The sequence below is a fragment of the Nicotiana tomentosiformis genome, chromosome 4, assembly GCF_000390325.3.
Source record: "Nicotiana tomentosiformis chromosome 4, ASM39032v3, whole genome shotgun sequence".
In the NCBI taxonomy this organism is placed as follows: Eukaryota; Viridiplantae; Streptophyta; class Magnoliopsida; order Solanales; family Solanaceae; genus Nicotiana; species Nicotiana tomentosiformis.
In genome coordinates this window covers 5,618,417-5,630,093 of record NC_090815.1, presented here as the reverse complement: position 1 = coordinate 5,630,093, position 11,677 = coordinate 5,618,417, and the positions used below count along the sequence as shown (strand labels likewise).

The 11,677-nt window shown below is 32.6% G+C and overlaps 1 protein-coding gene across 1 annotated transcript; it reads left to right on the top strand.

Moving 5' to 3' along the window:
• Positions 1 to 4,538: 4,538 nt before the first annotated feature.
• Positions 4,539 to 10,654, top strand: LOC104110057 (C2 and GRAM domain-containing protein At1g03370). The gene is made up of 9 exons (XM_009619478.4): positions 4,539 to 5,514; positions 6,191 to 7,429; positions 7,636 to 7,818; positions 7,945 to 8,228; positions 8,341 to 8,457; positions 8,662 to 8,924; positions 9,092 to 9,332; positions 9,593 to 9,865; positions 9,951 to 10,654. Exons 1-9 carry the CDS (start codon positions 5,166 to 5,168, stop codon positions 10,158 to 10,160), a joined length of 3,159 nt encoding a protein of 1,052 aa, XP_009617773.1. The 5' UTR covers positions 4,539 to 5,165; the 3' UTR covers positions 10,161 to 10,654.
• The last annotated feature ends 1,023 nt before the right edge of the window (positions 10,655 to 11,677 follow it).

Here is an 11,677-nt window from a genome sequence, read left to right as displayed (position 1 = left end):
CATGACAAATAATTATTAGCTACGGAATATAATTAGCTAAATTATAACTACGCTCAATAATAAGTCTCCAAATAATAGTTATTTATGAAAGTTCCTTTTTTTTCTTCGGTAATTGTCGCAGATATTCGGCTGATAGTGGTGATGCACTCTCTTTTTTCTTTTCTTTTTATACATTTTATTTTAATTTTAGTAGCACGTGTGGAGTAATATTAAAATAATACCTTATCCTGACCCCACGCTCAGAAGAAAAAGATTATTCTAAGTAGCCGTTTGGACATTAAAAAAAATGTGAGATTTGAAAAAGGGAAAAAAAAATTGAAGTTAAGTTGAAAAAAACATTTGAAAATCGAAATTGTGTTTGGACATGCATTTTACTTGAAAAAATATTGTAGTTTTGTGAGAGCTAAATATTGTTTACTTGAAAAAGAGGTGAAAATTACTTTTTCAAAATTGAAACTAAGTGGGCGTTTGGACATAAGAATTGTAAAATTCCAAAAAAAAGTGAAAAAAAATTTCAAGCGAAAATGATATTTGAAAATTAGAGTTGTCTTTGGACATGAATATAATTTTGGGTTGTTTTTGAAGTTTTGTGAGTAATCTGAGTAAAAATTTTGAAAAACAGTTTTTTGGAGTTTTTCAAAATTTCGAAAAAATCCAAAATGCATATTCAAGTAAAAATTGGAAATTTTATGAACAAACGCTGATTTCGAAAAAAAGTAAAAAAAAATTAAAAAAAAGAAAAAAATTCTTCTGTCCAAACGGACTAACTTTTTAAAACTCATCTTCAAAAGTTCAGTTAAATGTATAACCAAACAATGATTTGAAAATATTCTTTGGAAAAACAAATACTGTCCAAACGGCTCCTAAGTAAGTTTGGATTTATGTGAATACAATATGAGTCATAGGAGAATCCAATGTCTCAACAAAACAAAAATTGTTCATAAACCACACAATGAGACGACTATTGAGTAAAAGTTTGTTCTTTTTTTGCTGCTAATTTATTTCATATTGTTAATCTCCAGAACATCTAATATTTTATACTTGTAATTTATTAAACAAATTTTAAATTGTTTTATGGAAAAAACCTGTTGGAAGTATGCTTTCTATTTACGCTTATTTCCACCCTTTCCTTCAATTTAAGGTGGAATTCTCCAATTGCTTTGTTTTCTTATTGTTTAAAGATTCTTGGTAGCTAGTTCCTCTATAGGATCGAGGACGAACCATTGATGCAAATAATTACTAAATAATTGTGCTTATTTCAAGTAAATTGAGATTGACTATATAAATTCTCAAACTACGCTAATGTTATGCAAAATGAGAAGAAAAATAAAAAGTACTACGAGAAAATAAGAAGTAATTAATACTACTGGGATAGTGAAGAACCATTTGATGTTTTTCTAAAATATTGTCTTATCTTATAAAGTTTGGATTAATTATATCTAAGAACGCATAATGCAACTTATTTAATTACTGAGATTTTTGTGATTCTCTTTTCTTTTTTTTCGTATAGAAATCGTTTAGCCCCACTTGCATCTATTTATAAATAATTATTAGTTATTGCTGCTTGATATATTTAACTGAATTAATTAGAGTTTATGCGCTTCCATTATTATATTCAAATTCAGCTATTATACCCTTTCAAGAACATCCCTTCTACTTTTAATTAATTTATCTTTAATCCAAATTATTACATTCTACAACTGGCCATTATTAATCTAAAAGTTGCCTTCTTATTTGATTTTCTTGCAACTGATAACTCTTGGCTGGGAAATTTAATGGATAGGTCAACATTGACATTTTATCTCCTTTTTAATGCATTATATTTTTATTCGTTTTAGCAGACTAAGCAGAAGGCAGAAAAAAGGCCATTATTTAAATGTAGTTTGTCTAAGTAAAAAAAAAAATATTTTTATATTATCGGGTTACTTCAAAGCCATTTACATGTAAGTTTTACAATATTAAATTTAAAACTTAATAAAATAATTTAGTAGCCATAGAAATATTATGATTTGTTACCAAAAAATTTCAAAGATTGATTTATTTTTATATTCGTTTCCAATTAAACATCGTCACTTAAAATGAAAAAAAAATTCTTATCATATAAAAAATATTTATATAAGCTACCCTTGATCAAACCGTGAAAACAATCTCTCGCAGAAATAAAGGGTAAAACTGCATACACTAAACCCTTGTGGTCCGACTCTTTCTCAAACCCGCACATAACCAGACATTAATACACCGGAGCAACCATCAAATCAAGTCAATGCAGTGGACCTCCTTATAGGACCCTCGTTTTCAATTTGGTAAAAATTGTGACCGACACATTTATTTCCTTACATTTTTAGTACAAGCTTCTTGAATACTGTGTTAGGTGAACAATATCCTAATTAGACCCTAACATTCAAGAAATTAATGGAACTTTTTCTTTCTTAATCTCTCTATTTATTTCATTAATTGTTTAATTGTGATTATGAGGGTCAAAAGTGTCAAAGCCTACTAGACTAAACCAAAATCATTGGCAACCGTGTTTTTAGCTCTTTCACAAGTTAAAATGACCGTTTTTCTGCCATCTAACCAATAATAATAAAAGTTAAAAGAATATATTCTCTCCAGGATATTCGTTTTGCTCAAGGGACGAAGCTGCAATATTACGAATAGTTCGAATAAATTCAGTAACTTTTATTTAGATTTTGTATTTATATTAAAAAAATATTATATATATATATAAATATTTAAATATGATCAATCTATCACGTAGTTAAAACGAACCAAAATTTAATGATAAGTTCATAATTCATAAATTTTAAATTCTAACTTAACCTCTATTTTACTTAACTTGTGAAGTTGTTTCCCCCCTTTTTCTTAATACAAAAGTACAAATAAGAAAAAAGATAATGTGGATGGGGTTGAATGAATGCACCTTAGATATGAAATAATTTAATTAGTAGTAACGCAAACAATGATATATTAGTTCTTACATGGAAAGTTCCCCTTCAACTATGTTTGCAAAAGGAAAGTGTTCCTTAGCTTGAAGCTTATACTACTTAGTATGATTTTTTATTATATTTACCATAATCAAGATTCTTGTTTGACTTTGTGTTTTAAGTCGTCATTAATTAAAATAAGATCCACCATAGAATGGTTTCATTAACAAAAGCTCAATATCTAAACTTGCATTTGCTGCTTCTTGCCTCCATTATATTATATATATAGGTTAAACTAGAACCCGGTAACTTATAAGGATTAGAATTTCAAACCCATAAAATTCAAATTCTGGCTCCACCTTTGTTCGTAATTCTTCTTAAATACGTTCGATCGACAAAAGCTACATATTTAGCTAACAATGCAATCCTCATGGACCTACTTCATAAACCAATATACATTAGCTCCAAATTTGAGAAACCAGTGATAGTCGATCCACTTTCTGATGCTTGAGCGATGATCTCAAAGTAATGTAGTAGTATTTTCCATGTCTGTTAGATTACACTATGATTTGGGTAAATGAGAGGTAATTGTAGAACTAACAAAAGAATCAATACTAAAATGAATTAATGATTAAAAGTGTTTCCTTTTCTTTTTCTTGTAACTGCAAAATAGATAAAGTATAAAGTTGTTGTCTAAACAAAAAAAGCTTCCTTTTGGACGCAGTCCGCCAGAAACAGCCAAATTTCGTAGTGAAAGCAAAAGAAGAAGGCCTTTAAATGAGGCAAAAAGCTTAAACTATAACGTACAAGCTATTAAAAAGGTAGTTATCTTAATGGCTGCAATAATATTTTTGGAATACTTTGTTTATTTTAAGGAAGCTAGAAAAAGAATTAGTCAGCCTAAATTCATACGCGCAATTGCAACTCTTTCTTTTTTGTTATTAATTATTCTGATGATTCGGATCAACTTATGTGGCTTTTTGTTTTTTAAATGGATTTGCTACTTTTCATTAGTATAAGTATGAAATAATTCTGTCCAAAGCTTATAGCTTGTTTGCATGGTTATTATGCATCATATAGTATTGTACTATTATATTGTATCGTTTTGAATTATACAATTTTAAAATAGGTTATATTATTTGTAATTGTTTCATGTTCTCATGCACAAACAATATGAATAAATTTATAATATTATTAAAAAAAAGTAAGGTACGAGATAGAATTATTATATAAAAAGATAGGATAAATGATAAATTAAAAATATAATAATAAAGAAGAGCAAAATAAAAGAAAAAATAAAGTAATGATACAACCATCCCAAATTGGTCATTTCATAAAGTGACACTTTTCGTCATTACGTAACAACGAATTTAACTATACGATACAATAAAATTTAAGTAATAATTAAAATAAATATTATATTTAATATAATAATACGATATAATAACAACGTGAAATTCTCTATTACTAAGATGTTAAAGCTTATAAGAAAAATTACTTAATTTTATAATATCTATTATGATGAATTCAAAACCTCATAATTCTCTATTCACTTCATTGATTATGCGCAATTGCAACTTGAAAACAGCATTTTTAGAAAAGTCAGTTTACTTTTTTTTTCTTCTTCTTTTATTATTTAGTCCTCTCTCTCTCCCTCCTCTCTTCCACCTTCCATCCCTCCAATCTCCATCTTTCTCCTAAGAATCTAACATTTCTGTATCAGGGTCTCTTTCATATTAAACAGCCATTGCTATATTTTATTTTCTTGAGTTTTTTCATCTAAAAATCCAATCTTTGGTCCATTTCTGTATATGGGGGTATTCCCATATTTTGCCTTTGTAATATTTTCCTTTTAAATTTGATCCCTTTCATTGTATTTTCATATAAAAATCCAATCTTGGTCCTTTTCTCTTGTTTTTATTCTTCTTACTCTGGAAATTTGGAGCTTTTTTGACGAATTATAATACCATTTTGGTGTTTTTTGTAGTATAATATATATCAAAATTTATTACTTCTCAACACCCATTGACCTAGAAAAGTCAATTCTTATTAGTTTGCAGCCTTTTGCAAATGTTTTATAATAACCATTTTTTCTCTTTGGTTAATTGAACTCGTACCATTCTTGATCACACATTTGTATTCAATAAAAATTTGATCTTTCTTGTTTTTCAATCAGTTTCTTGTTAAAAATTTCAACTTTTGTTGGTGGGGTTACGTGATTTTTTTTTTTGGGGAAAAAATATGAAGCTTTTAGTAAGAGTAATTGAAGCAAAGAACATACCAGCAATGGACCCAAATGGATTTAGTGATCCATATGTGAAATTATCATTAGGAAAACAGAAGTTTAGAAGTAAAGTAGTGAAAAAATGTTTAAATCCTTCTTGGTGTGAGGAATTTGCTTTTAGAGTTGATGATTTGAAAGAGGAGCTTATTATTTCTGTTTTAGATGAAGATAAATATTTCAATGATGATTTTGTTGGACAAATTAAATTTCAAGTGTCTCAGGTTTTTGAAGCTAATGATAAATCACTTGGTACTGCTTGGTATACTTTGCAACCTAGGCATAAGAAGGCCAAAAATAGAGATTGTGGTAAGTTTTTTTACTTTTGTCTTTCTTTTTATTCTTGATGATTTTTTGAGTGTTTTTTTTTTTTGAATGTTTAAGCTGATTTTGGATAAGAAATGTTTCTTTATATGTTAGAATATATGATCTTTCTTTCCATTTTGATGATGGCTTATGTGGTTGGATACTGTGAGTTTTAGTCATGTTAGCAATTTTACTCTACATCCTATGCATTTCTAATAGTTGTTTAGCCTTTCAGAGATTTGTACATAAGTAGAAAACGATCAAAATATATAGAACTTCTAGTACGTTTTATTTATAATTTTATTATTATTTTGTATTTTGTATAATATTGGCCTCTGAGATGAGTTTAAAAGGAGTAACGTGGTCAGTGAGAATTCATATAGTCGACCTCAACTTGTTTGGGATTGATGCGTGGTTGTTGTTGTTTCAAGTATTCTTGGCCTTCTGTTGTATGATATTATCAAATGCTTTTTTCAACTAGTCCAGATATTTACAAATTACAGATATATACTCTTATGATTGGGCTGCGTCTGCCTGTACCATGACATCTTAAAGATGGAATATACCAGCTTTATTGAATGATCTTTGATCGAATTCAATGTATCAATGATAAATAGCATCTCTTTTGTGGTTTGCACAGGTCGGTTGAGGATTTAATTGTGTTCTTCCTTTCTAATAGGTCAGATTCTTCTCACAATATGTTTCTCGCAAAGCAGTACATTGGCGGACATGCAGTCCGCTGGTGATCATGGACCACCGTCGAAGAAGTTGCCTGATGTGCCAACTGAACCTCCATTTTTGTCTTCTAATGGCTCCTTGAGATCATCTTCTCCTCTGAGATCCGAAGAAGCAGCCTCTGCTAAGGAGGAAAAGCCTCAGGCGCAAACCTTTGCTGGTCGACTTGCTCAAATTTTCAACAAGAATGGGGATGCAGTATCCGCGACTAACGTGAAAGCTCCAGATATAACAGTGACACCTGAAAGTGCCAGTACAGTAGCTTCTGAGAATGCACAAGAGGAACAGTCCACATCGGGAAACTTTCAAGAACTAATTAAAAGCATGGAGGCAAGAGAACAAGGAAGCGAAATTTCAAACCTTCCTGGAGTAGTAGTCGATCAATTGTATGCTATTGCCCCGCATGAATTGAATTCATTCCTGTTTTCACCGGATTCAAACTTCTTTAAATCCTTAGCAGATATTCAGGGATCCACGGAGTTGCGTATTGGACCTTGGAAACTTGAAAATGGTGGTGAGAGTTTAAAAAGAGTGGTCACTTTTACTAAAGCTGCAAGTAGATTGGTCAAGGCTTTAAAAACTACAGAGGACCAAACGTATCTTAAAGCTGATGGGAAGTCTTTTGCTCTTTCAGCTATTGTGAGTACCCCGGATGCCCCATATGGAAGCACTTTCAGAACAGAATTGCTTTACAACATTACTCCTGGTCCTGAGTTGCCTTCGGGAGAGCAGTCTTCGAGGTTAGTAGTGTCGTGGCGTATGAATTTCTTGCAAAGCACTATGATGAAAGGCATGATAGAAAATGGTGCACGGCAAGGTATTAAGGAGAGCTTTGAGCAGTATGCAAACTTATTATCTCAGAATGTAAAGCCAGTTGACGCAAAGGACATAGGTTCAGAGAAAGAACAGGTTTTGGCATCTCTAGAAGTGGAGCACCAGTCCGATTGGAAGCTGGCTTTCCAGTATTTTGCTAATTTTACTGTAATATCAACCTTTTTCATTGGGATATATGTGTTTTTGCACATCTTGTTGGCAATGCCTAGCACAATACAGGGGCTTGAGTTTGTTGGCCTTGACTTACCAGATTCTATTGGTGAGGTAATTGTGTGTGGAGTGCTAGTACTTCAAGGAAAACGGGTACTGGAGCTGATATCACGCTTCATGCGAGCTAGGGTACAAAAAGGTATACTATTATTAGTTCCCTGTTTGGTTAAAGATGGTATGAAGAATCCATCAAAATTCAACATATATCATCCAGACATCAGAATTAGGTGTTTTCTCTCGGTTCCTCATTCTTAGCTGTCACAGCATGTTTGCTATGGATACCATGTGTGGTATACATTGTTTTTCCAAGGTTTTGATGTGTTGTATCGTTGATACTTTTACCAGGAAGCGACCATGGTGTCAAAGCACAAGGAGATGGCTGGCTGTTGACCGTTGCCTTGATTGAAGGAAACAATTTGGCAGCTGTTGACTCAAGTGGCTTCTCTGACCCATATGTGGTGTTCACATGCAATGGGAAAACTAGAACCAGCTCAATCAAGTTCCAAAAGTCTAATCCCACATGGAATGGTATATCTTTATCTTTTGGGGGTTCTGTTGTCTTTATTTGAAGTTCTATAGTTGCCGTCATTTGAGCATTTATACAAGATCTTTTCCATTGGCTTTGATTAGTGGTTTGAACCTCGTTACATGCAGAAATATTTGAATTTGATGCAATGGATGAGCCGCCATCTGTTCTGGACGTAGAAGTGTTTGATTTTGATGGACCTTTTAGTGAAGCTACATCTCTTGGGCATGCTGAAATCAATTTTGTCAAAACTAATATAACAGATTTGTCTGATGTTTGGGTTCCTCTTCAAGGAAAGTTGGCTCAAGCCTGCCAGTCTAAGCTGCATTTAAGAGTTTTCTTGAATAATACAAAGGGTACCAATGTTGTCAAAGACTATCTGTCTAAGATGGAGAAGGAAGTTGGGAAGAAGGTAGATCATCTATTTCTGCAGTTAATGTTATATGGCCAATGGATCTCGTTAAATGTGGGGATTTAATTTTCTTTATGAGTCCTGCTGAACAGTGTCTGAATTATTTTTGTAGATAAAATTACGATCTCCTCAGACCAATTCAGCATTCCAAAAGCTTTTTGCGCTTCCACCTGAAGAATTTCTCATCAATGATTTTGCATGTCACTTGAAACGCAAGATGCCTCTCCAGGTAGCTAATGTTTATTGATTCTTTGTGTTGATAAATCATTGAATTTGCTGTTGAACAGTATCTTTAGTCTTTACTGTACTCCTGCATCAGTTGGTCGGGATTATTAATATTATCTTGTCAAAGTTGTAAATGAGTCTCCGCCAACTTTGTGAGCTATGATGCTTTCTTTATTAATGCACCTATTTGTAATTTCTTTTGGTTCAGGGCCGACTATTTTTGTCTGCAAGAATAATTGGGTTCCATTCTGATCTATTTGGACATAAGACCAAATTTTTTCTTCTTTGGGAAGATATTGAAGACATTCAAGTTGAGTCTCCTACTTTGGCGTCAATGGGTAGCCCGAATGTTATCATGACTTTAAAGCCCGGTAAAGGTTTTGATGCAAGGCATGGTGCCAAGACTCAAGATGAGCAAGGCAGGCTGAAGTTTCATTTCCACTCTTTTGTCTCTTTCAATGTGGCTCACAGGTGAGTGCGTCACCTCTTTATGAGCGGTTTGTCTATTTTGAACTAGTATTTCGTGTAGGAAACTTCAAGGAGAAAAAAAACTGTTGTCAGATAAAATGCTGGGTTTCTCATATGAGCAGCTTATAGTGATTACGAGGAAATTTAATTCTTTTGATCTATGTATCTAGGACTATCATGGCATTGTGGAAGGCAAGAGCTTTGAGTCCCGAGCAGAAGGTGCAGTTAGTTGAAGAAGAGTCCGAAGCTAAAGGCCTTCAAATGGCAGAAGAGGATGCGCTAAGCAGTGACTTCCAAGCTGCAGATGATGACTCTGAAGGAAAAAGCCTTCAATCGGAAGAGAGTGGATCATTCGTGGGTGTGGAGGATATAAATATGTCTGTAGTTTATTCCTCTGTACTTTCAGTTCCAGTGAGTATCCCCCCTGCCTTTCCTTTTGTTCAAGAGATTTTGGGTTTTAAATATATTTGATGGATTTTGGTTGAGATGGGATTACAGGCCTGCATGTAGCGGTGGTTAAATTGCTCACCTCTGTCAAAACCTGCCCCAATTATAGTTAGACTATCTGTTAATTGCTCAATAGTTATAGTCCGGCATCTGAGCATGTGAAATAGGAATTCTTAATTACGTTTTACATTTCTTGCTCAATATCTTGTTTTGGTTGTTTGCAGACGGACTTTTTCATGGAGTTATTCAGTGGTAATGAACTTGATCGTAAGATCATGGAGAAAGTCGGCTGTCTTAATTATTCTTTTAGTCCCTGGGAATCTGAGAAGCCTGATGTGTATCAGAGGCAACTTTATTATAAATTTGATAAGTGTATATCCCGTTATAGAGGTGAAGTTACAAGCACGCAGCAGAAGTCTCGCCTTTCTGATAAAAATGGTTGGCTCGTAGAGGAAGTCATGACTCTTCACGGAGTTCCACTGGGTGATTTTTTCAATGTAGGGACATTTGTGATATGTCATTTTTCTTTCCATTTAACATCTGCTCACAGTAGGCTAAGAGCTTCTTGTCTGTATATTGCAGCTTCACCTGAGATACCAGGTTGAGGTTGTCCCCTCAAGATCGACGAGATGCAACGTTCAGGTACATCTGGGAATTGCTTGGTTGAAATGCTCGAGACATCAGAAAAGGATCACGAAAAACATAGTTTCCAATCTGCAAGAGCGCCTATTAGTCATGTTCAGCGGAGTTGAGAAGGAATATCTCTCAAAATCTGATCCCGTCGTGATCTAGAGGGGTCCTTTGGCTTTTGCAAACCCTCGGAAGGACTAATTATCGCCAATGTACACAATCCCGGTTGATCCTCATCCACCAAATTTTCGCTGACACTGTTGTTGTATAATAGTTCATGAGTCACTAACACTGATAGGAAGAAGCAAAATGTGTAAAAAATACACTTTGGAGCTCAGTGTATGGTTGAAACATCAGGAATACGCGGCCAAGACATCGATCTCCCAGTCGCAACGTTTGGATACATGCTTAAATTTTTAGTATGATACTGACCTCAACTGGTTTGGAATTGAGGTGTAGTTATTGTATGGCATCTTACGTTCAAGTAGATTCGTGACCATAATTTTTTTGACATTAAACAACTTTCATTACTTCAAACTCCGCGATGAGGAGAAATTTTTTGTTATGTACATAATACTACTTATTGTAGGATTTGATAGTTCTTTGGATGTCAAATGTATTCTGCCATTTTGCCAAGTGAAAAACCATTCATGCCACTTATTTTCTTATGCTGTTTTGGTCTTTGATGGATTCTTTGGCTGTCATAATTTTTTTTCTCTTTTGGTGTCTGTCTGACTCTGTGTGTAGGGGTGTTCATAACCGAAAAATCGAACCAAACCGAAAAAAAAACCCGATACTTTTTAAGTTTGCTTTGGTTTTAACTTTTAAAACCGATCAGATTTGGTTTGGTTTTGGTTTTAATAAAAAAATAACCGAAAACCCCCGAACCAAACCGACTATAGAAGTATCTATTTAAAAAAAATTAAAAAAATAAAATATATATTATGGTACATATTAGTCGTTTGTATTTTTAGTCTAGTTCTTTGCTATTTAATAATCTAATTCTTTGCCTTTACATTTTAGTTTGATTGGTAGTTTTCTTTTGCTAAATACAAGAATTTATTTCACGTTAAAAATAATCGATTTTTAATTGAGTATTTAAATTATTCATCACTATTTAATTTAATTATCATCAATATATCTTGGTAAATAATAGATTTCTCAAAGAGCAATTGGTTTGATAGCGTTACGTTGAAAATGTAGTCGACGGGATATGTGTTTGGTAGTGTATGTCTCGTGTTTAAGAAAAAAATAAAAAAAAAATGACAAAAATCGAATCGATAAAAAACCAACTTAATTGGTTTGATTTGATTTGGTTCTAATATTTGAATAACCGACAAATTTTTATTTTGGTACTATGATGTCCGGTTAAGCACACACTTCAATCAATTGAAATGTGTACTTATAATACTTCTACAGACTTATGAGTCTTTACAAATTTAATAAATCTTGTACTTATTACCAAGCTTTTTATTATATCAATAAACTTTTTGTACCAAGCATGTTTTTATTTTATTTTGACAAAAGAAAATAAAAATAAAATCATACATTTTTTGTTTTTTTTTGTTTACTCTTTTGAATAAAATCTTACTGCCTCTGGTTCATTTTAAATGTTTTAAAATATTCATTAAAAAATCATTTAATAATATTAATCAAAAGGATTCTTTAATTATATTATG